At 45.4% G+C, this 26,109-nt stretch overlaps 1 protein-coding gene across 1 annotated transcript; it reads left to right on the top strand.

Annotated features, from left to right (window-relative positions):
* Positions 1–411: 411 nt before the first annotated feature.
* Positions 412–26,109, top strand: LOC139410642 (nucleolar protein 6-like). The gene is made up of 26 exons (XM_071156001.1): positions 412–561; positions 949–1,152; positions 1,382–1,498; positions 1,612–1,791; positions 1,889–2,057; positions 2,362–2,496; positions 2,731–2,894; positions 2,991–3,111; positions 3,284–3,342; positions 3,758–3,859; positions 3,950–4,065; positions 4,192–4,369; positions 4,608–4,730; positions 4,843–4,991; positions 9,216–9,291; positions 9,414–9,554; positions 9,821–9,938; positions 14,756–14,910; positions 15,102–15,265; positions 15,381–15,533; positions 21,414–21,511; positions 22,408–22,532; positions 24,455–24,544; positions 24,734–24,934; positions 25,166–25,267; positions 25,350–26,109. The coding sequence occupies exons 1-26, from the start codon at positions 538–540 to the stop codon at positions 25,497–25,499; spliced, it is 3,414 nt and encodes a 1,137-aa protein (XP_071012102.1). The 5' UTR covers positions 412–537; the 3' UTR covers positions 25,500–26,109.

The following is a 26,109-nucleotide window of genomic DNA, read 5'->3' on the forward strand; positions in this document are numbered from 1 at the left end:
ATCACTTGTTGTATACGGCGCATGTGACAAATACTATTTGATCTAGAGACAACTCCAATATAGTGTTTTTTTTCTCAAAGTTGCAGGGATGTCACATGTTTTACTTATATCAGTACACTCATAACTTAAGCATTACGAAACTTATTTTCGATTAAATAAACCTCACGTAGCAGATACGCCATACATTTTTTGTTGACCAAATTTGACCCTCATCGACCTCCATACAAAAACTCCCTGCTTGGTTGGCGAAACAACGGGGGAAAAAAATGCCACCTGCTGGAGGGAGAAAGGTTTTCCACCCAAGTTGTTGGGCCTCTCTTCCTCTGCATCCTTCCGTGTACGCTCATGCAACGCATCTTGAGTTAGATGGGCGGAGTTAAACGGAAATTACCCAATCGTAACACACAGTTCTGTGTCGTAATGCGCTAGGGTCTGACTGATCCTGTCCACACGTGAGAATTGTGCCGACAACTAAAAGTTGTCATATGCATGGAAATAAAACGATTGCCTATTGAACAACCAGTGAATAAATAAAATATGAAAGCAACAGCCAAGGAGCAGGTAACTTACATTATATAGTGTGAAGTTTTTCATTTTAGCATTAGGCAATGACGACTAGTACTTAGCTGCCAGCTAACGTTAGCATCGCACATTACATGTGTACTGTAACTCTTTATGTGTGGCTAACGTAACGGTAACATTAGCTAGCGGAGACAATATCTATTCGCTTAGTATTACAGATAACGTTAGTATTTGAAAGGTTTTCGGAATTTGAGTTATGACGAGTTTCTGTAGCTAGTCCAATTTATCTAGCCAACTATAGCTAGCCCATGCCTTTTTATCCACCATGCAGCCAATTTGATGCTAGTTAGTTTACTAGCTAGATCTCGCACTACAACATATTCTGATATGTGTGTTAACGTTACACATGATTCTCACGTTTTAAAGATGGAGCAATCAGAGTCTTCGCACGATGAGGAAGATGAGGGCCCGACCAGGGCCAAAAGGGGTAAGCCCGAGGTGCTCCAGAACGGGCTCCTCCGTCCCGTGAAGCTGTCGCGCGGTGACCTCTACAAACCTCCCACCGCAGATGAACTAAACCAGCTCAAGGAGGCCGAGAGCCTGTTCCACTGCAGCCTGCTCAAGATGCAGGTGAGACGGGGGTTAGGTATGGGTGGAGGTCGGTGGTTCATTCACAAATTAATCGTTTTCAAGAACATTGACATTGTGTGTTTGTACACACACGCCTACATTCCAGTATTTCTGATGAAGGGAGGACCACACGGCCACTTAGCAACATGACAGCAGTCTCAATGGTCCCATGCATGCATATACATATATATTTGTTAATCTCCCTCTGTCTCCCTGCCAATTCCAACAGATGGAGGAGCTGCTGAAGGAGGTTTCCCTGAGTGAGCGCAGGAAGCAGCTGATTGACTCTTTTGTCCAGAGTGTCACTGAGCAGCTCCAGACTGTACCACAGACTTCTGACATGGAGGTATGTCAGGGTGGTTCCAGGGGATTAGAAATAGTGGGAACTTGTTGTATTTGGTCTGACCTCAATGATCTCCAAAATGTTTGCCATTGATCTCTCTCTTGCTTTTCCCCCAGCTAAGTGACTTGTCATGGTTGTCAGGAGGGGTGAAGGTCCCCTTTGTCTTGGTGCCAAAGGCAGCCAAGGGCAAGTTTCACATGGCACCGCCCATATCTGTTACCATCATAGGCAGCTACCCACTGGGCACCTGCACCAAACCAGGCATTTCAGTTGATCTGGCAGTCGCTATTCCTGCTGTACGTAACGCCACACTGTTCACTCTGAACAATAAGAGTCAACATTTGGTCATACAACAGAAATAACAACATACGTCTATTCATGTATTATCTTCAGGATGTCCTGCACCCTAAAGATGCCTTAAACCAGAGGTACCCACGGAAGAGGGCGATTTACCTGGCAGGACTGGCACAACATCTTGCCGCCTCTCCCGCCATCGGGGCCATGCGGTACTCATGTCTCCATGGCAACCGCCTCCGTCCTATCCTGTTGCTTTCCCCTCCAGGTACCTAGCAACAGTGCTTCTACATCTGCATAGCTTGCTTTTTGGGGTTTTAGGCTGGGTTTCTGTATAGCACTTTGACATCGGCTGATGTTCAAAGGGATTCATGAATAGATTTGTTTGATTGAACAGTTGGTTCATTCTAAGGCCAAGTCTTGTAGAGCTTAAACCCTTTTTTCACGGTGTTCCTTAACTCAAAGCCTAGCTTGTTGTCGGCAAGCCCCTATTCACTACCTGTTCATGTACCTATTCACAATATTGTTTTGTGTGTGTCAGTAATGATTAAATGAAAGGGCCCCTTTTCCAGGCAAAGACTCCTCCAGTTTCACCTTGCGACTCCACGCCTGCCCTCCACCGGGCTTCTTCAAGCCCAGCCGCTTCCACCCCCAGAGGAACAACATCCGCACCGACTGGTATACTGGCCTGGGGAGCTCTCAGCCAGGTGAGGGCCTCAACTCAAACCAAGCAGCTTCGATATATTGTTTCCAAAAATACAGGTCTCTTCTGATTTAGGATGTTAATGGAAACTGATTGTTAAACGAGATGAGTGTTCCTTGTTGAGGGAGATGGTACACTAACCTGAATTACAGCTGTGCATTGGATAGATTCTTCACCTTTAAATCAGACTTGAGTCCACGTTCTCATCCATTCCTTTTCTGTCTGTATTTTTGGGCAGCGACAAGTGAGCCGCCCACTCCCCACTACAACAGCTCTGTTCTTGGGGACATGCTACCCAGGGCCCACCTGCAGTTCCTGACCGCTGTGAGCTCCCAGTGTGCCGCCTTTGCAGAGGGAGTGGCACTGCTCAAAGTGTGGCTCAGACAGAGGGAGCTGGCCCAGGTATGGGCCCCTGCACCACCACCCGCTCCCTCTCTATCAAGAGTTTTACTGGGCTGAATGAACCCAGTGCTTAAACTACTCTTTTTCTTCCGCCAGGGCGTTGGGTGTTTCAGTGGATTCCTTGGCTCCATGCTGCTGGCATACCTCCTCTCCTGCCACAGAGTCAGCAACACCATGACAGCCTACCAGCTGCTCCGCAACAGCCTGCATTTCCTGGGTAAGATGCATGAGGTCTCATCTCCTACCTGTCTGTCTACTCCTACTGTTGGAGTAACATTGCATGTACCATAAATACCATACCTGGTGTTATTGCAAAGTGTTTGGTGTTGATCTCATCACTACTCTGTTTAGAGCCGGTCTCATTGTCATCGCTTTCTTCTCAATCTCAGCTTTCAACGACCTGACCGAGAATGGAATTACCCTAGCCAAAGGCCCAGATTCAACAGCGGTGAGGCAGGACTAGTCCAAATGACTTTAAAGGAAAATGCCACCCAAAAACTATCTTTTGGCATTTGTTTTCCATTAGTCCTTTGTTGATATAGTCCCAAAATGTTTTTCATGTCAGCAATCAAGTTTTCAAGTTGTATAACTTTCGAAGTACAGCTGGTATGATCATCATGTGATGCAAAATGCATCATACCGGCTGTATTTCTGTATTTTGAATTGTATCTCTTAAACTCAATTTCTGACATGCAAAACATTTTGGGACAATATCAACAATGGACTAATGAAACAAATACAAGAAGCTAGTTTTTTGGGGGAATTTTTCTTTAGTAATAGAAGGAGTGCTTTTCTATTTTCTCCATTATGGGTCATAATCACATGTTCTTCTCCCCCTTGTTTTCTTTCGTTCCCTCCCTCAGCCCTCTCTCGCTGAGTTCCACACTGCTTTCCAGGTTGTTTTTGTCGACCCCTCTGGACACCTCAACATGTGTGCTGACATGACAGCCTGCACCTACAAACAGGTGAGTGCCCTGTGGCAAGGTGCCTTGAGATTGGCTGGATGGCAGTAACATGCCCTCTGATTGGTTGACTGTAGCTTGTTTGGCTCTCAGGTGCAGCACGAGGCTTCTCTGTCGCTGCAGTTTTGGGACGACCCCACCGTGGATGGATTCCATGCCCTACTCATGACCCCCAAGCCCATGATCAGGACCAGTGACCATGTCTTCCAGTAAGGCCTTGTTCGGAACACACGCTAGCACACACACATTTATTGTTCTCTTCTCTTGTATTAACTTTGACCCCTCCCTCCCCCATATTCTGTTTGTTCTCCTCTCCTGTGTGTCTCTGTCATCAGGCTGTGTGAGCTGGTCAAGCTGCAGGGCTGCTGTAAGAAACTCAACCTCCTCAGTGAACTCATGGACCACAGTGGAAACTACGTCCTCACCGCACTCCCCTTCATCCTCTCCCTCCTGCAACGAGGACTGGGCCAAAGAGTCCGCCTCCTCACCCACTCACTGACCCCTGACCCCGAGGTGAGCATTCTCCTGCTTTCTTTGATTTCCGTATGTTAAATAGTACTGAATGGTTTGTGTTCCTGTGTTTCACTTTGTAAAATGTGTGTGTGTGTGGTTGAGACAGGTTGTGTGTGTAATTCAGGTCTGTTGACTGGGACAGACTGGTCCAGTACGTTTAGAGAGAACTGTTTACTTGATAACGTTCCTAATGGGTAGTCTGGTTGGTGTGTGTAACAGTGTATGTTTGCTATGGCAGTGGCCGGTGGAGAGTGATGCTCCGAAGCACAACGCCCAGCCACCCCTGTCCTTTGGCCTGCTGCTTAACCCAGAACAGGCGGCCTCTGTACTGGAGAGAGGACCCCCAGCCGATAGTCCCAAGGTCTGTGTCTATTTCTTTCTTCGTGTTTCTGTGTTAACAATTAATACCATGTTTTCAAATGTGTCATCCAGTTGTGTGTGTGTCATTTGCACTGCTGTGTGCGTTTGTGCAGGCTGAGGAGTTCAGGCAGCTGTGGGGGTCTCGCTCTGAGCTGCGTCGGTTCCAGGACGGTGACATCACGGAGGCTGTGGTGTGGGAAGGAGAGACCACCTGTCAGAAGAGACTGGTCCCACGCCAGCTCATCACCCACCTGCTGCAGCTGTACGTACCTCACCACTCCTAAGCACAGATCTAGAATCAGATCATCCTACCTCCAATCCTAACCATAACCATTTTGGGGATGGATAAAGATCTGACCCTGTATCAGTCGGTTTAATTAAGAATTGTATTTTATTTAACCAGGTTGGCCAGTTGAGAACAAGTTCTCATTTACAACTGCAACCTGGCCAAGATAAAGCATAGCAGTGCGATAAAAACAACACAGAGTTACACATGGAATAAACAAACATACAGTCAATAACACAATAGAAAGTATATATACAGTGTGTGCAAATGGCGTGAGGAGGTTAGGCAATAAATAGGCCACGGTAGTGAAGTAATTACAATTTAGCAAATTAACACTGGAGTGATAGATGTGCAGATGATTATGTGCAAGTAGAAATACTGGTGTGCAAAAAAGTAAATCAAAACAATATGGAGATTAGGTAGGTAGATTGGATGGGCTTTTTACCAGGTGTGCTGTGTACAGCTGCAGCGATCAGTTAGCTGCTCAGACAGATGATGCTTAAATTTAGTGAGCGAGATATAAGTCTCCAACTTGCAATTCGTTCCAGTCATTGGCAGCAAAGAACTGGAAGGAAAGGCGGCCAAAGTAGGTGGTGTCTTTGGGGATGACCAGTGAGATATACCTGCTGGAGCGCATGCTACGGGTGGGTATTATGGTGACCAGTGAGTTGAGACAAGGCGTCGCTTTACCTAGCAAAGACTTATAGATGACCTGGAGCCAGTGGGTCTGGCGACGAATATGTAGCGAGGGCCAGCCGACGAGAGAATACAGGTTGCAGTGTGGGTAGTATATGGGTCTTTGGTGACAAAACGGACGGCACTGTGAAAGACTGCATCCAGTTTGGGATCACTACCCTTTTGTTTACCTGTCGGCCCCAGCCTCGAACACAGGTCCTGTATGTACCTAACTGACCCGCTCTGCCCATTTAATCGCCATTTACCCGTTGCTGTCTTAGCTTTCCTGATCAACACCTGCGATTGCTTTATGCCTCTCCAATGTCAATATGCCTTGCCTGCTGCTGTCTCATCTAGTTCTTATTGTTTTATTTCACTGTGGAGTCCTCAGTCCCACTCAAAATGTCTTAGATAGCTCTTTTGTCCCACCCTACACACATGCGGAGACCTCACCTGGCTTAATTGCTGCCTCCAGAGACGAAACCTCATGGTCACTCAATGCCTAGGTTTACCTCCACTGTACTTACATCCTACCATACCAATGTCTGTACATTATGCTCTGAATCTGTTCTACCACGCCCAGAAATCTACTTCTTTTATTCTCTGTTCCAAACACACTAGACAACCAGTTCTTCTAGCCTTTAGCCATACCCTTATCCTACTCCTCCTCTGGTGATGTAGAGGTTAAATCAGGCCCTGGAGCCCCCAGTTCCACTCCTATTCCCCAGGTGCTATCATTTGTTGATTTCTGTAACCGTAAAAGCCTTGGTTTCATGCATGTTAACATTAGAAGCCTCCTCCCTAAGTTTTTTTCACTGCTTTTGCACACTCTGCCAACCCTGATGTTCTAGCCGTGCCTGAATCCTGGCTTAGGAAGACAAAAAATTCTGAAATTTCCATCCCCAACTACAACATTTCTGTCAAGGTGGAACTGCCAAAGGGGGTGGAGTTAGCCTGCAGAGTTCTGTCATTCTATCCAGGTCTGTGCCCAAACAGTTAGAGCATCTACTTTTAAAAATCCACCTTTCCAGAAACAAGTCTCTCACTGTTGCCGCTTGTTATAGACCGCCCCCAGCTGTGCCCTGGACACCATATGTGAATAATGGCCCCCCATCTATCTTCAGAGTTTGTACTGTTAGGTGACCTAAACTGGGATATGCTTAACACCCCAGCCGTCCTTAAATCTAAGATAGGTGCCCTCAATCTCACACAAATTATCAAGGAACCTACCAGGTACAGCCCTAAATCCGTAAACATGGGCACCCTCATAGATATCATCCTGACCAACCTGCTCTCTAAATACACCTCCGCTGTCTTCAACCAGGATCTCAGCGATCACTGACTCATTGCCTGCGTGCGTTATGGATCCGTGGTCAAACGACCACGCTTATCACTGTCAAATGCTCCCTAAAACACTTCAGTGAGTAGGCCATTCTAATCGGCCTGGCCCGGGTATCCTGGAAGGATAATGACCTCATTCCGTCAGTAGAGGATGCCTGGTTATTCTTTAAAAGTGCTTTCCTCACCATCGTATATAAGCATGCCCCTTTTAAAAAAGTAGAACTAAGAACAGATATAGCCCTTGGTTCTCTCCAGGCTTGACTGCCCTTGACCAGCTTAAAAACATCCTGTGGTGTACTGCATTAGCACCAAATAGCACCTGCGAAATGCACATTTTCAGGGAAGTTAGGAACCAATATACACAGACAGTTAGGAAAGCAAAGGCTAGCTTTTTCAAAAAGAAATTGGCATCCTGTAGCACAAACTACAAAAGTTCTGGGATACTGTAAAGTCCATGGAGAATAAGAGCACCTCCTCCTCTAGACCCAAACTGTTACAGACCTATATCTATCTATATCTGTCTTTCTTTGAAAGCCAAGTAAACAAACAGATCACTGACCATTTCGAATCCCACCGTACATTCTCCGCTATGCAATCTGGTTTCCGAGCTGGTCATGGCTGCACCTCAGCCACGCTCAAGGTCCTAAACGATATCATAACCGCCATCGATAAAAGACAGTACTGTGCAGCCGTCTTCATTGACCTGGCCAAGGCTTTCGACTCTGTCAATCACCGCATTCTGATCGGCAGACTCAACATCCTTGGTTTCTCAAATGACTGCCTCGCCTGGTTCACCAACTACTTCTCAGATAGTTCAGTGTGTCAAATCGGAGGGCCTGTTGTCTGGACCTTTGGCAGTCTCCATGGGGGTGCCACAGGGTTCAGTTCTCAGGTCGGCTCTTTTCTCTGTATACTTCAATGATGTCGCTCTTGCTGCTGGTGATTTTCTGATCCACCTCTACGCAGACGACACCATTCTGTATTCTTCTGGCCCTTCTTTGGAGACTGTGTTAACAAACCTCCAGACGAGTAATACTAAATGCATGCTCTTCAACCTATCGCTGCCCCCGCCCGCCCATCTAGAATCACTACCCTGGACGGTTCTGACTTAGAATATGTGGACAACTACAAATACCTAGGTGTCTGGTTAGACTGTAAACTCTCCTTCCAGACTCACATTAAGCATCTCCAATCCAAAGTTAAATCTAGAATCAGCTTCCTATTTTGCAACAAAGCATCCTTCACTCATGCTGCCTAACACCCTCGTAAAACTGACTATCCTACCGATCCTTGACTTCGGCAATGTCATTTACAAAATAGCCTGCAACACTCAGCAAATTGGACACAGTCTATCACAGTGCCATCCGTTTTGCCACCAAAGCCCCATATACTACCCACCACTGCGACCTGTATGCGCTCGTTGCCTGACCCTTGCTTCATATTCGTCTCCAGGTCATATATAAGTCTTTGCATGGTAAAGCGACGCCTTGTCTCAGCTCACTGGTCACCATAGCAGCACCCACCCATAGTACGCGCTCCAGCAGGTATATTTCACTGGTCAACCCGAAAGCCAACCCCCCCTTTGGCCGCCTTTCCTTACAGTTCTCTGCTGCCAATGACTGGAACGAATTGCAAGAATCACTGAAGCTGGAGATTTACTTTTCCCTCACTAACTTTAAGCATCAGCTGTCAGAGCAGCTTACCGATCATTGCACCTGTACACACCCCAAATCTCTACGTGCACATCTATCACTCCAGTGTTTAATTACAATTTAGCAATTATTTCACCACTGTGGCCTATTTATTGCCTTACCTCCTTAATCTTACTACATTTGCACACACTATATATAGATTTTTCTATTGTGTCATTGACTGTACGTTTGTTTATCCCATGTATAACTCTGTTGTTTTTGTCGCACTGGTTTGCTTTATCTTGGCCAGGTCGCAGTTGCAAATGAGAACTTGTTCTCAGCTGGCCTACCTGGTTAAATAAAGGTGAAATAAATAAACCCTCTCCTATACTAGAAGGAAGGAGTAGGCTGAGCTGTTCATCAAAATGCTTGCATCCACACAAAGCCTCTTTGACAACTCTCCACCATCTTTTCATTGTATGATGTTGTGTTGGCTGTATGGGAAGTTCTGTTAGAAGCAGGTTTAAGAGAGGCTCCTTTCTCTTCTCCTCAGTCATGCAGATATACCAGAATCCTGTGTGAGATACATTGGAGGGATGCTGGATGATGTCATCAAAGTGGGACGTGAGGTAGTTCTGAGTTTTCTGTAGTAGTGCATCTTACTCTGGGTTGATGACCCCCTCCATACAAACTTTGACATCTGAAACCTGTTAAAGCTCTGTGTGTGTGTGTGTGTGTGTGTGTTCGCCAGGTGTGCAGTACTGGTGAGGAGGAGAGTCTGAAGGTGGTTCAGTCATATGATGATCTAAGCAGGAAGCTGTGGACGCTGGAGGGGCTTCCCTTGTCCATAACTTCAGTGCAGGGGGCCCACCCAGCCCTCCGCTACACCCAGGTAACCCCCCTAGCTACTGTACCCTACCTAGACCCCCCCCCCCCCCCTCCCCATTGACACATCTCAACAGGAGTGTATTCATTGGTGCAAAACCTAACAAAAGGGTTTGGCAACATGAGTTTCAGTTAGGTCACTACTCGTTAAGGCCTGTTTATTTCCATTTGGCTCCTAATCCACTCCAGCTCCTCCATGCAGCAGACGTTAACTAGCGAGTTGGAGATGGTTCATAATTTCAATGTTTGATTTGTGCTTCCTCCATCACACAGGTGTTCCCCCCAGTGCCCCTGAAGCTGGACTACTCATTCTTTGACAGAGAGAAGTTGTCCCGGTCACTGGTACCCCATGAGGTCAAACCTTGCCCTGTGTACATCACCCCTGTCCAAGGTACGGCACACCATTTCTTACGTGTGTGTGTATGGGGGGTGCATGTATTCATCAGTGCCTTGCGTTCATGTGTTGCGCTTACAATGCTGCCTGCCTTCATGTACTTGGCGGGACTGAACTTTTCTAGGCCTAGTTGTTAGTGTAATTAGGGTTCATACATTCTCTTCAACACAATGTGCAACAACAATCTCACCACAGTGAGGCAGCATTGTATTTGTAATTTGGATAGAATACTAATTCTTCCATTATGGTTGACTTTCCCATCAACCACATCCATCCATGCCTGTTGCTTGTAGCCTACCATTTAGGCTTATAATCCAACTCAATATGCAGGTTAATGCTCAACATTCTTCAATAATGAACACAGTAAGCAGTCAGTTAAACAATCTCAGCCTTCTTATAAAACGGTAATTTTGGAAGCAATATAATTATATGATGGCATGGGACTCGAGGCGTTAACTCATGCCAACCAATGAACGAAGAGCATAGCATTGCGTTTCTTAAAATACAAACAACCCTTCACCTTGGTATATTGGCAATATACCACAAACTCCTGAGGTGCCTTATTGCTATTATAAACTGGTTACCAATGTAATTAGAGCAGTAAAAATAATTGTTTTGTCATACCCGTAGTATTGGCTTTCAGCCCATCAGCATTCAGGGCTCGAACCATCCCGTTATAATAAGAACACACAGTGAGCTCCAAAAGAATTGAGACAGTCACATTTTTGTTGTTTTGGCTCAGTACTCCAGCGCTTTACTTTGGCTCTGCACTCCAGTGCATTATTCACAATTCATTCAGGACTATCTGTAATCATGGTAGCATCTACATTAATGGAGAAGTGTTTAGTGTTTCTATTGGCACAAATTTATCTGGAACACAACCAAAACAAACAGCAAATGCATCCAAACAAATTTGTAGGCACAAGCTTGAAGAAGACATTGTGCTGTTAATATGGGACCAAATACTTAACTTTTGACTGCTACAATACACAAGTGAATTTGGCCCAACACTTTTGGTCCCCTAAAATAAGGGGGGGGGGACTATGTACAAAAAGTGCTGTAATTTCTAAATGGTATAGATGAAAATACCCTCGGTCTGCACTTTAACCTCGTAGTCATTGTATCATTTAAAATCCGAAGTGCTGGAGTACAGAGACAAATATACACTAACGTTCTAAAGTATGGGGTCACTTAGAAATGTCCTTGTTTTTGAAAGTCGAGCACATTTTTTGTCCATTAAAATAACATCAAATTGATCAGAAATACATTGTAGACATCGTTAATGTTGTAAATGACTATTGTAGCTGGAAACGGCAGATTTTTTATGGAATATCTACCTAGGCGTTCAGAGGTCCATAATCAGCAACCATCACTCCTGTGTTCCAATGGCACGTTGTGTTAGCTAATCCAAGTTTATCATTTTAAAAGGCTAATTGATCACTAGAAAACCCTTTTGTAAATATGTTAGCACAGCTGAAAACTGTTGTGCTAATTAAAGAAGCAATTAAACTGGCCTTCTTTAGACTAGTTCTGTCTGGAGCGTCAGCATTTGTTGGTTTGATTACAGGCTCAAAATGGCCAGAAACAGAGCTTTCTTCTAAAATTCTTGTTTTGAGAAACTAAGGCTATTCCATGCGAGAAAATGCCAAGAAACTGAAGATCTCGTACAGCACTGTACTAGTCCCTTCACAGAACAGAGCAAACTGTCTCTAACCAGAATAGAAAGAGGAGTGGGAGGCTCCAGTGCACAACTGCACAAGAAGACCAGTACATTAGTGTCTAGTTTGAGAAACAGACGCCTCACAACTGGCAGCTTCATTAAATAGTATCCGCAAAACACCAGTCTCAACATCAACCGTGAAGAAGCTACTCCGGGATGCTGGCCTTCTAGGCAGAGTTCCTCTGTCCAGGGTCTGTGTTCTTTTGCTTATCTTAGTCTTTTCTTTTTATTGGCCAGTCTGAGATATGGCTTTTTCTTTGCAACTCTGCCTAGAAGGCCAGCATCCCAGTCGCCTCTTCACTGTTGACGTTGAGAATGGTGTTCTGCGGGTACTATTTAATGAAGCTGCCAGTCGAGGACTTGGAGGTGTCTGTTTCTCAATGTCTACACTGTAGACCATTTGATGTTAAATGTGCTTTTCTTTTAAGAACAAGGACATTTCTAAGTGACCCCAAACTTTTGAACGGTAGTGTATAATTGTCACTGGCCTAATACTTTTGTAGCTCACTGTAAATTCCAACAAGATTTGTTCAGCATAGAATATTGCGCATAATTGAGCAACACAAGATATAAGCAGCCTTTCGAAATGGCCAGTAGCTGACAGTAACAATAACAAATAGCACATCCAACTGGTTGCCAGGCGCACGGTCAAAATAATGAAAATACTTAAATGACAACAATGAATTGTTTAGCACCTAATTGTATATATACCTCTTGTCGGTATAGTTTTTTTTTTACCCCTTTTTCTCCCCAATTTTGTGGTATCCAATTGTTTTAGTAGCTACTATCTTGTCTCATCGCTACAACTCCCGTACGGGCTCGGGAGAGACGAAGGTTGAAAGTCATGCGTCCTCCGATACACAACCCAACCAAGCCGCACTGCTTCTTAATACAGCGCGCATCCAACCCGGAAGCCAGCCGCACCAATGTGTCGGAGGAAACACTGTGCACCTGGCACCCTTGGTTAGCACGCACTGCGCCCGGCCCGCCACAGGAGTCGCTGGTGCGCGATGAGACAAGGACATCCCTACCGGCCAAGCCCTCCCTAACCCGGACGACGCTAGGCCAATTGTGCGTCGCCCCACGGACCTCCCGGTCGCGGCCGGTTACGACAGAGCCTGGGCGCAAACCCAGAGTCTCTGATGGCACAGCTGGCACTGCAGTACAGCGCCCTTAACCACTGAGCCACCCGGGAGGCTTGGCTCTGAGGTTTGAAGAGTATTTCCTCCCAGGCAGCTCGTAGTCTACTGGGAGTCAATCATGTCCTTGAAGTCTTCTTTTCCACCCTGTGGAAGGAAACCATTTATTCCGCTATGTATTTGGTAAAAGCGTCTGTGCACCTCTACCGCCGTCTGTGCACCTCTACCGTCATCTGTGCACCTCTACCGCCGTCTGTTCACCTCTACCACCGTCTGTGTACCACCGTCTGTTCACCTCTACCGCCGTCTGTGTACCACCGTCTGTGCACCTCTACCACCGTCTGTGTACCACCGTCTGTTCACCTCTACCGCCGTCTGTGCACCTCTACCACCGTCTGTGCACCTCTACCACCGTCTGTGTACCACCGTCTGTGCACCTCTACCACCGTCTGTGCACCTCTACCACCGTCTGTGTACCACCGTCTGTTCACCTCTACCACCGTCTGTGCACCTCTACCACCGTCTGTGCACCTCTACCACCGTCTGTGCACCTCTACCACCGTCTGTGCACCTCTACCACCGTCTGTGCACCTCTACCACCGTCTGTTCACCTCTACCGCCGTCTGTTCACCTCTACCGCCGTCTGTGCACCTCTACCGCCGTCTGTTCACCTCTACCGCCGTCTGTTCACCTCTACCGCCGTCTGTTCACCTCTACCGCCGTCTGTGCACCACCGTCTGTTCACCTCTACCACCGCCTGTGTACCACCGTCTGTGCACCTCTACCACCGTCTGTGCACCTCTACCACCGTCTGTGTACCACCGTCTGTTCACCTCTACCGCCGTCTGTGCACCTCTACCACCATCTGTGCACCACCGTCTGTGCACCTCTACCACCGTCTGTGTACCACCGTCTGTGCACCTCTACCACCGTCTGTGTACCACCGTCTGTGCACCTCTACCACCGTCTGTGTACCACCGTCTGTGCACCTCTACCACCGTCTGTGTACCACCGTCTGTGCACCTCTACCACCGCCTGTGTACCACCGTCTGTGCACCTCTACCACCGTCTGTGTACCACCGTCTGTTCACCTCTACCACCGTCTGTGCACCTCTACCACCGTCTGTGCACTTCTACCACCGTCTGTGCACCTCTATCACCGTCTGTGTACCACCGTCTGTTCACCTCTACCACCGTCTATGCACCTCTACCACCGTCTGTGCACCTCTACCACCGTCTGTGCACCTCTACCACCGTCTATGCACCTCTACCACCGTCTGTGCACCTCTACCACTGGGTCCTTTGCTTTTTGTTTTTGGATAGTTTTGTAAAAGCCCTAATAATTGTCAGCTGTGATGGAGACTGGGTTGGCCCCAGTGCTGTGGTCCTGAGGCCTGCGTAGTTCAGAGCCTGGTGTACCCTGAGGTAGGAGGGCACATTTTATGTATTGCCTTTTGCTGTTATTGCCTTCGGTCAAATCTAACAAATGACCTCTGTTAAATCCTTGGGTTCCCCTTTCTCGTTGGTTCTAAAGCCGAAATGTATCCAAAAAGGGACGGTGGTGTTTTTCCCGACACCAGATCTGCCATTTTCACTCTTCCTCTCTATTATCTTACTAAAGGTAGAAGAGGTCACGTGACCCAAAACGTTAGTAGGCTTTATGACCCCTTCCACTCTGTCGAGAGGTGTAATTTGATCCCCTCACCTCACTCACATTGATGTGATTTAGCAAACAGCGCAAAAAACAACAACTTTTAGAACGTTAGAGTACAAACTAACTGAAAAATCAGACCAATGGTGCCGTCAAATATCCCGGTTTATGATCTATACGGCATACTGCCCAAGCCTAGTGGGTACTGTACAGACCTGAAGTGTTTTGTTGTGGATCCAGAGAAGGTATGCTATTTGTGTGTTTTCTACTATGAACCCTTCTCGCTTGCCTTCTCCTGTTGTAGTGATCTGCCACATGGAGGGCAGTGGGAAGTGGCCTCATGACCGAGTGGCCATCCGCCACATTAAAGCAGCCTTCCACATCAGCCTGGGAGAACTGTTAACCCAACACCACCACTACACCTGCCAGCCCAGTCCCACACACCTGGATGTGTGGAAGGTATATGCCCCCCTCTCTCTCTCTCTCTCTCTCTGTGTGGGGTTAGGATGGCAGTGCTTATGTTAATTAATGACACACACACTGACATCTGCAGTTGTCACAATTGGGCTTTGTAATATAGATTTGATTTGAATTTGACTGGTATAGGGAAGCACTGTTCTCAGACCTCTTGACTAACTGTGTGTGTGCAGGATGGCTTTGTGTTCAGGATCCAGGTAGCGTACCACCGGGAGCCTCAGGTCCTGAGGGAGAGTGTTAGTCCAGAGGGCCTGCTCATCGCCAGGGACAACGCAGAGGCTCAGGCCCTGGAGATGGCCACCATGCAGCGGCCCCTACTCACCAGCACCCTGCACGGGTCAGACACCAGCTTTGTACTGGAGCGCTCTCTCTGTCAGCTAGCACTATAGCTTTACACCTTCTCTCTCAAACAGACACACATATCCTAATGTCTCTGTGGTTGTGTGTTCTAGGCTCCAGCAGCTCCACCCATGCTTCGGGGCGGTGTGTCGCCTGGCCAAGCGCTGGCTGGGAGCGCAGCTCTTTAGCGATGACATCACAGAGGACACTGCTGACCTGCTGGTGGCGTCCCTCTTCCTGCAGCCGGCCCCCTTCACTCCTCCAGGGTAACTAGTTACCTACTTGAAGTATCAATCCCTCTCTGCTAATTTTTCTCTCACTCGTTCTATCGTCACCTTCCTGTACCACAAACTCTTTCTCTCAAATTCTTTGTTGGTCTGTGTAATCTGAGGGATGTGTGTGTCTCTAATATAGTCATACATTTTGTCAGGAGGTTAGGAAGTGCAGTTCAATTTTGTATGCGGTGGGCACATAGACAGATCTGGCTCTCAAGAGAAGACCGGCTATGGCGGCCTTTCTCAATACAAAGGCTATGTTCACTGAGTCTTTACATAGTCAAAGCTTTCCTTTAATTTTGGGTCAGTCACAGTGGTCAGGTGTTCGTTTAATTCTTTTCAGTGTGTCAAGTAATTATCTTTTGTTTTCTCATGAGTTGGTTGGGTCTAATTGTGTTGGTGTCCCGGGGCTCTGTGGTTTGTGTTTGAGAACAGAGCCCCAGAACTAGCTTGCTGAGGGGACTCTTCTCCAGGTTCATCTCTCTGTAGGTTATGGTTAAGGTTTGGGAATCACTTCCTTTTAGGTGGTTGTAGAATTGAACGGCTCTTTTCTGGAGTTTGATAATTAGTGGGTATCGGCCTAATTCTGCTCTGCATGCATTATTTGGGTTTTTGTACACAAGGATATTTTAGCAGAATTTGTGAATTCTTGTTTGGTGAACGGACCCTAGACCTCACAACCATAAAGGGCTATGGGTTTTATAACTGATTCCAGTATTTTTTGGCCAGATCATACTGTGTTTTCCATTAGTGTTTTGCAGTCGTCGGCGAATCATCTGCTCACAGATTAATACTTCATATTATCTAGGCTGCTTTTCATTTAGAAGTTTTAATTTGATTTGCATCTTCTAATGATCTATTGATAGGACAGGCGCCTGACAGTCAAAAATCGAGCGATGACGGGGAAACGCGGTCTGTCTGTCCTGCCTCCTGGTACAGTTTGTGTGCTCTGTGATTGGTTGCTGTCAAATTTGTTTTTCAAGAAGAAGGGAGAGCACGATGCTCGTGAATTTGCACGTCACTTAGCCAAATTATTGTTCTCTGCCACAGTAATTTATTGTTTTTCACATCTTTCCTATAGCCAGCCACACAGAGTTGTGGTGCATAGGCCACTTACTGTGCTTTGATTGACAACTGAACAGCAAGTGTTGACTAGTTTATTGAAGGTGTTGAACTGACTAAATACATTTGATTTTCTATATCCCTTTGCCATTCATAAATAATGCAGCGTGGTTCTACTGTATGTCCATGGTATCGGGACAAGGTTCCTAGGTTTCCTATCCTGGGCTTGCCGCTAAAGTCAGTGACTCTGGTCTCATCAGTCAGTGTAGCCTACCAAATTGCGTCGGTGAGAGCGCTGTTCATTTGGCTCCCTAATTTGCACGATGCCAGGCTAACTTCTAGGCTGTCAAATACCTCCACGATGAGACGGTAGCTTCAGTCTCTACGAAGTCTTTATTAACAAAATAATAACTCTCTTATAAGATGAAATCTGTATTTCCTTTCAAAACTCAGTAGTTTTGGGTTTTGTTCTACTTTTATCGGTTTTCTTCACCAACACCGATAATGGCTCTCCTTCCTTTTTTCAATGTCTTTCTCCCTCAGGCCTCCTCCTGTTAACCAGGTCAATTCTCCCATTGGCCACAGCTTAACAAGCTACCTTATTGGTCAAAACTTAAACTTAAAAGTAAACCAACCTATTCACTTGTACATTAAATACATATTTATTCAAAACAAATGCATTAACGACATTACAATACAATACAGGAGTTCCCCAGGGTAGCTTTTAAAATGTTTAACTAACAACATACCACTGACTGAGTAAAGCCAGTGTGTCTATGTATGCAGATGACTCAACACTATATACGTCAGCTACTACAGCGACTGAAAGGATTGCAACACTCAACAAAGAGCTGCAGTTAGTTTCAGTGGGTGTCAAGGAATAAGTTAGTCCTAAATATTGTATTTGGAACAAAACACTCACTAAACCTCAACTAAATCTTGTAAATAATAATGTGGAAATTGAGCAAGTTAAGATGACTAAACTGCTTGGAGTAACCCTGGATTATAAACTGTCATGTTCAAAACATATTGATACAACAGTAGCGCTGCTCTACCTTCTTAACAACACTATAAACAAGGCAGGTCCTACAGGCCCTAGTTTTGTCACACCTAGACTACTGTTCAGTCGTGTGGTCAGGTGCCACAAAAAAGGACTTAGGAAAATTGTAATTGGCTCAGAACAGGGCAGCACAGCTGGCCCTTGGATGTACACAGAGGGCTAATATTAATAATATATATGTCAATCTCTCCTGGCTCAAAGTGGAACAGAGATTGACTTCATCACTACTTGTTATTATGAGATGTTGAATGCACTGACTTGTCTGTCTGAAATACTGGCACACAGCTCAGACACCCATGCATACCCCACAAGACATGCCACAAGAGGTCTCTTCCAGAACAGACTATGGGAGGCACACAGTACTACATAGAGCCATAACTACATGGAACTTGCATCAAGTAACTGACACAAGCAGTAAAATGTAGATTTAAAAAACACCTTATGGAACAGCGGGGACTGTGAGGCAACACAAACATAGGCATAGACACATGCATACAGTGGGGCAAAAAAAGTATTTAGTCAGCCAACAATTGTGCAAGTTCTCCCACTTAAAAAGATGAGGCCTGTAATTTTCATTATAGGTACATTTCAACTATGACAGACAAAATGAGAGAGAAAAATCCAGAAAATCACATTGTAGGATTTTTAATGAATTTATTTTCAAATTATGAGAAACTCAATCATATTTTAAATCTAATACCAATTAATTATAACAAGTAGACTCTTCTTGGTTTTAACAAGGGTATTACAGGTAAAATAGCGATTTTATTTATTTTGATTTTGTGAGCAGGAACACTGAACCTTCTCCCCAGTCTGAGCCAGATGTTTCACCTGGTTTATAAAAGTGAAACAAAGTATCAAAGTATTCAGACCCTTTGCTGTGAGACTTTTTTTTTTTTTTTTTTTTTACCCCTTTTTCTCCCCAATTTCGTGGTATCCAATTGTTGTAGTAGCTACTATCTTGTCTCATCGCTACAACTCCCGTACGGGCTCGGGAGAGACGAAGGTTGAAAGTCATGCGTCCTCCGATACACAACCCAACCAGCCGCACTGCTTCTTAACACAGCGCGCATCCAACCCGGAAGCCAGCCGCACCAATGTGTCGGAGGAAACGCCGTGCACCTGGCAACCTTGGTTAGAGACAAGGACATCCCTACCGACCAAGCCCTCCCTAACCCGGACGACGCTAGGCCAATTGTGCGTCGCCCCACGGACCTCCCGGTCGCGGCCGGTTACGACAGAGCCTGGGCGCAAACCCAGGGACTCTGATGGCACAGCTGGCGCTGCAGTACAGCGCCCTTAACCACTGCGCCACCCGGGAGGCCCCTCTGTGAGACTCTTAATTGAGCTCAGGTGCATCCTGTTTCCGTAGATCATCCTTGATATTACTACAACTTGATTGGAGTCCACCTGTGGATATTTAAATTGTATGGACATGATTTGGAAAAGCACACACCTGTCATCTATATCAGGTCCTACAGTTGACAGTGCATGTCAGAGCGAAAACCAAGCCATGGAATTGTAGACCTCCGAGACAGGATTGTGTTGAGGCACATGTGGGGATGGGTGCCAAAAATTGTCTGCAGCATTTAAGGTCCCCAAGAACACAGTGGCCTGCATCATTCTTCAATGGAAGAAGTTTGGAATCACCAAGACTCTTCCTAGAGCTGGCCGCCCGGCCAAACTGAGCAATCAGAGGAGGTCAGGGAGGTGACCAAGAAACCCGATGGTCATTCTGACAGAGCTCTAGAGTTCCTCTGTGGAGATGGGTTGTACTTCTGGAAGGTTCTCCATCTTTGCAGCACTCCTCCAATCAGGCCTTTATGGTAGTGGCCAGATGGAAGCCTCTGTTCATCAAGGATCTCTCCTCACGTGACAGCCCGCTTGGAGTTTGTCTGGAGGAAACTTAGCACCGTCCCTACGGTGAAGCGTGGTGGCTGCAGCATCATCCTGTTGCAATGTTTTGCAGGGACTAGGAGACCAGTCAGGATGAACGGAGCAAAGTATAGAGAGATCCCTGATGAAAACCTGCTTCCGAGCGCTCAGGACCTCAGACTGGGGAGAAGGTTTATAAAGTCTGACTGACTTACATGAGAGATTTTTGCTGGCACCTGAAAATATATATATTTTTAAATCACGGATAATTACAAAAAGTACTCTGATCATAATCGTGTCAAGAAAATTGCCCGTATGTTATGATACTCGTTTTGTCTAACAATTTCGCACACACCTAATTCACAGCACTGAGTCAATACATGTTAGAATCACCTTTGGCAGGGATTACAGCTGTGAGTCTTTCTGGGTAAGTCTCTAAGAGCTTTGCACACCTGGATTGTACAATATTTGCATATTATTATTTTAAAGAATTCTTCAAGCTCTGAAGTTGGTAGTTGATCATTGCTAGACAGCCATTTTCAAGTCTTACCATAGATTTTCAAGAAGAAACTGTAACTAGGCCACTCTGGAGCGTTCAATGTTTTCTTTGTAAGCAACTTGTGTATATTTGGCTCTTTGTTTTAGGTTGTTGTCCTGCTGAAAGGTGAATTTGTCTCTGTTGGAAAGCAGACTGAACCAGGTTTTCCTCTAGGATTTTGCCTGTGCTTAGCTCTATTCTGTTTCTGTTTATCCTATAAAAAAAGCTCCCTGGTCCTTGCTGATGACAAGCAATACCCATAACATGATGCAGCCACCACCATGCTTGATTGTTGGATTTGCCCCAAACATAACGCTTTGTATTCAGGACATGAAGTTCATTTCGTTGTCACTTTTTTTTGCAGTTTTGCATTGGAAAACCTCTCTGGTCTTTGTGTTTGAAATTCATTGCTCGGCTGAGGGATTTTACATTTATCTGAATGTGTGGGTTACCAAGATGAGGTAGGCATTTTAGAAACCATGTTGAACACTTATTGACGCAACATTTCAGCTTTTCATTTTTTATTAATTTGTAAAAATGTCTAAAAACAATTTCACTTTGACATTATAGGGTATTGTGTGTAGGCCAGTGACCCCTTGACTTTTTCCATCTTTCGTTCAGTAACTGCCTTATTCTAAAATGGATTAAATTAAAAACAATTGTTCTACACACAATACCCCATAATGACAGATTTGTAGATTGTTGTTGTTGCAAAAAAAAAAAGATATCACAAGCAGCATACTGAGCTAAACGTTTTGAAATGACAAGTTCACGGTCTCATTCATAGCCTAAAAATTCATATCAAGGTCAAGTTTACTGTTCAGCTCCCATCTGAAGGCTGGGGGCATTTAGTTTGCCTTCTACTGTAGATCGCTAAAGTATCCTAATGATTACTGTTCCTTTAATTCAAATATATCGACACAAGACCTAAAAGATGGTTTGGTATGGTTCAGAAACTTGGAACCAAGCTCAATATATCAGTGTAGCATATTGTCGCCTGGATTTGTTGAAATATCTTCACGCCTTGGAAAAAAAAAACATCCAGGATTTTTTATTTAAAAAAAGACACTTACAGGGGATATTTTGGAAAAAACGTATCCTGTCTGAATCGTCCTCTGGGGTAGTAAATACATAACCAACGTAATACTAGTCCCATGCCAATAGGACTTTTAATAGCATATTCTAACATTTGTAATTGGTCATATGTTTTTGCTTTTTGTTCTTTGATAAAAAAAAATTGGAGAAGTGGTTTATCCATCTGTTTCTTATGCTCGCTCTCTCCTCTGTCTCTCTCTCTTCCTGTCTCTCCTCTCTCACTTTCTCTCCCCTCTCTCAGGTCTCCTCAGGTCGGTTTCCTTCGGTTTCTCCACCTACTCTCCTCCTTCGATTGGAGAAATAACCCCCTGGTTGTCAACCTCAACAGCCAGCTCACCGGTGAGCACACACACAATGTGGATTATAATATATCTTACACAACAATGTGCATCTAATCATACTCATGCAGCAGTATATAAAGACCCCATAATATCTCTCTCCTTCCTTCTGTCCTGTCCACTCTGTCCTGTTCTCCCTTATCCTACCCCTCTTTCTCCTTCCTTCTGTCCTGTCCACTCTGTCCTGTTCTCCCTTATCCTACCCCTCTCTCTCCTTCCTTCTGTCCTGTCCACTCTGCCCTGTTCTCCCTTATCCTACCCCTCTTTCTCCTTCCTTCTGTCCTGTCCACTCTGCCCTGTTCTCCCTTATCCTACCCCTCTTTCTCCTTCCTTCTGTCCTGTCCACTCTGTCCTGTTCTCCCTTATCCTACCCCTCTCTCTCCTTCCTTCTGTCCTGTCCACTCTGTCCTGTTCTCCCTTATCCTACCCCTCTCTCTCCTTCCTTCTGTCCTGTCCAATCTGTCCTGTTCTCCCTTATCCTACCCCTCTCTCTCCTTCCTTCTGTCCTGTCCACTCTGTCCTGTTCTCCCTTATCCTACCCCTCTTTCTTCTTCTTTCTGTCCTGTCCACTCTGTCCTGTTCTCCCTTATCCTACCCCTATTTCTCCTTCTCTTGTCCACTCTCTCTCCCCTTCCCTCTGTCCTTGCCTCTCCTACAACTCTCTTTCTCCTTCCCTCTGTCTTGTCCACTCTCTCTCCCCTTCCCTCTGTCCTTGCCTCTCCTACAACTCTCTTTCTCCTTCCCTCTGTCTTGTCCACTCTCTCTCCCCTTCCCTCTGTCCTTGCCTCTCCTACAACTCTCTTTCTCCTTCCCTCTGTCTTGTCCACTCTCTCTCCTACCTCTCTCCTCCCCCTGACTTTCCCTCTCTCCTCCCGTCTGTCTTGTCCTCTGCTGTAGCTGCTGACTACACTGAGATCAAGAATGACTTCATAGCCTCCAGAGAGTCTCTACCTGTTATGTTCATGGCCACACCCAACGACAAGAAAGTCTCCATTTGGACCAAGCAGGCTCCCACTGTGCAGGTCAGAACACACACATGCAGCACATTCACCAGTATGTCACATCCAATATCTTATTTGTGCAGCACATTGTACACAGCATAGTAACAGAAGAGGCATACACAGAAACAGAGTAAAAATAAAGAAGGATTTCAAATGGTTTCAAATTGACTCTCACACTGTCTAGGACAGGCCATGTTCTTGCCAGTCTCTGTATATTAAACAGCATAGTCAATTGCTGGCTTCTGAGAATAGGAAATATACTTACGTCACTGAGGGAGAGAGGGTAATGTATAACATTTACAATATGGCAGAATATGTTATTGTTAGCCATCAGGGATCCTATGGGAGGGATCCTCTGGGAGGAGAAGAGACGCAGTCTAGTACCAATCACCATGACAGCCTTGAGTTGGGGAGGAGTGAGCACTTTGGGGTAGAGGTCAGATGAAGTGAGGAAGAACAGATATCACAAAATTTCTGTCTAGCAACAGAGATGCATTGGCTGTTCAGTGTAGGAGGAGACTCAGCCTAGGAGAAAGGGTTACATATCAGTGCTGGTGTGTGATGTCGAATGCAGCCATGTTGACCCTCTGGGAAGAATAAACTTGGTTTAAGCTTTCATAGTGTCCATCAAGTTTTTACTCTGAGAATTAGAACCTAACAGAATATAATGGTAGAGGTGACATCATAAACATCGGAGTAGAAATGAATTGCACTTTCTTGTTAGTCGGCAGTCACACAGTTTCCCGATCCTTGGACCCTTCCTCAGAGCATACTGCTCTCCTATGTCACACTGGTGACAGATACACTCATACCGTTATCAATATTATTACTACGGCTTGGTAAAAAAAAAAAAGTCTAAATGCCGGTTGAAATGACTAGTGTCGTATCTCTCACCATAGGCAGCTGACTGTTTCTTTCCTTGATACTGACCTCTTGCTTTTTAACCTTTCAAACACCTTGTAAATCACTCATTTAATGCCATACACATTCAGTTTGTCATGTTATGACACTAATACAATAATTATATTACATGAATTCAAAATGGCAAAAATACAATTTTACCTGAATGCTTCCTATCTAGACGAATACGATGGATATGGCTTCAATATTATCAGGGACAACATGATCAAGAAGTGCATGTAATGCTCACCAGTTGTGTTTTTCACTGTCCACTTCCAGAAGGAAATCAGTTGATCTTGTTTTCATGTCCGCTGTTTGACCGAGTGCACTGAGAAATACAGCCGCACACAGCAACATGGGGAGGAGATGGAACTGGCAGCTTCCCATCCTTTATATGTTGCTTTCCTGTTCCACCTAACCCACTGGATTCCAATGCTCCAAGTATCTGCTCTCTAGACCTGCCATGTTTTTGTGTCTGTCCGATAACATTGAATTCAATAGGCCTAATGCATGATGTGCAGACCAACTAACATTTCATGTGCCTGAGAAAAACCTGTGTGTTTGCGGCATCTGTCAGGTCACTTTCACATTGATTGATGTACGAAGGCTGCGGGGTAGCTGGTGGAATGATTTGAATACAACCAAGGACACTGCACTTTTCACTTGCGTAATCAAATGATTGATCGAGAGGCTGAGCACTTTTTGATAGAACAGCTTATAATGGAGCTCTGTGCACATGTTATTACAGCCTGATGTTCTCACCAAGATGCCCATCCTTGACAATGTACCAGATCTTTGTGATGGAGTCTGGTGTTTAGACAGAGTAAACCTAGCTATTCGATAGAACTCAAACTGTCCTTAGCTGACTCATTCACAGTATTGACCATACAGCTGTTTAAACCACAGGTGAGGATAGTTCTGAATGAGGAGTTTCAAACATATCTCTTTACGGACAACCGACAAGGGTTTGGTAGGATCACTCTCACTATGCTGGCCAGTATCAGGTGTGGGTTATTGAGGGGTTTGTCTCGGTGTGTGCTCAGATGTTGCAGCGTGTGGTGATGGTGGCTGCAGAGAGCCTGAAGATCCTAGAACCTCAGCTGATGGACACCAACCAGATACAGGACGTCAGGGTCAGTCACTCACTCACTCACTCTCTCACTCTCTCACACGTTCTTAAAACTACCACTTGCATGCATAATTGTATAATGTTTTTCTTCATTTCCCCAAAATGATTGCATTGTCAAACCTACTGTAATATACATTCCATCATTACCATTCATTCTCTGTGTTTGTGTACACACACACACACACACACACAGGTGGTCATGCGGCCTCCATTGGATCCCTATGATGTCCTGATCCACCTGAGCCCCAAGCAGGTGCCCTTACTAAGCCAGGCAGTGGACCCGCCTCATGCCACCTTCAGCAGGGGCATCCTGGCTGGCAGAGTGGCCAACACTGGAGGGGCACTACCCGTCATCGACTTCAACCCCGTCACCCACTACCTGGCAGAGCTCAGGGTAAGTACCTGTGTGGTGCTCAATGGGCTCTGGCTTGCTGGCTTTCTTTAGAAGCAGAAAGACAACGTCTAGGTTTTTCCTGACATGCAGTTTGCCATTTATTTCTAGTGGCCTCGTGCAGCCAGGTCTATTGCCTTGTGTATGTAGGTTTCAGACCATGTAGTTCTTGTCATATTGACTCAAGTAGGCTAAAGGCCTTCCATTTTAAACCTGTCTGCTTATCTTTCCCAGGATGCATTTGGAGACCTGGCTCTGTTCTTCTATGACCCCTATGGCGGCACTGTGATCGCGGTGTTATGGAAACCCAAAGCCTTCACCCCACTGCCGTTTAAGGTAAAGACCGGAAGTCACAGAACATATCTTTCTTTCCCTCTCTATTTGCTTATTCATTTCTTTATGTGTCCCTCTGGAACAGACCTCCCAGATGGTGGCTCGTCGTGTGGAGGTGAGTGGGGAGGAGGCTCACACTGTCCCCAACGTGGAGGCCATCCTGGAGGATTTCAGGGTCATGGGCCAGGGCCTGGTGAAGTCTGTGGAGCCAAGGATGGAGAAATGGGTGGTGTAGTGTAGACTGAGGTCACACACACCCCCACACACACATGTACCATGATCATATTTTAACTTGCACAATCAAGTTCGACTTTAAATTCATTCCCCATAGCCAGCAACTTTCTTAGTGCAAAGGTTGCATGTTCAGATCTCATCACGGACAACTTTAGCATTTTAGCTAACTTTGCAACTACTTACTATTTAGGAACTTTGCAATTACTTAGTATGTTAGCTAACCTTTTAACGTAACTCCTAACCTAGCTAACATTAGCCACCTAGCAATCTAGCTAACGTTAGCCGTAACAAATTGGAATTGGTCACATATCATTCGTATTGCAAATTTGTAACATATTGTAGGAATCGTAATTCGTAACATGAAGTGGATGGACATCAACAAATTAATAATACCATATGAAATGCAGCATCATACTAAATTGAGTGAATTTACTTTTACTATGTTATGTTTACCCCTGAGTACAGCTTGAACACATTTAATTGTATATCGAAGTCTGTCATCAAAACAAGTCAAGAAGATTTATTGGGTAGGAGAAATGTTGTAAGAAACTAACCATGTCTTTGTTTTTGCTGGTTCTTTACCCAGTCTTATAAAAAACGAGTATTCTCAA

Source organism: Oncorhynchus clarkii, chromosome 6 (assembly GCF_045791955.1).
Source record: "Oncorhynchus clarkii lewisi isolate Uvic-CL-2024 chromosome 6, UVic_Ocla_1.0, whole genome shotgun sequence".
Taxonomy (NCBI): domain Eukaryota; kingdom Metazoa; phylum Chordata; class Actinopteri; order Salmoniformes; family Salmonidae; genus Oncorhynchus; species Oncorhynchus clarkii.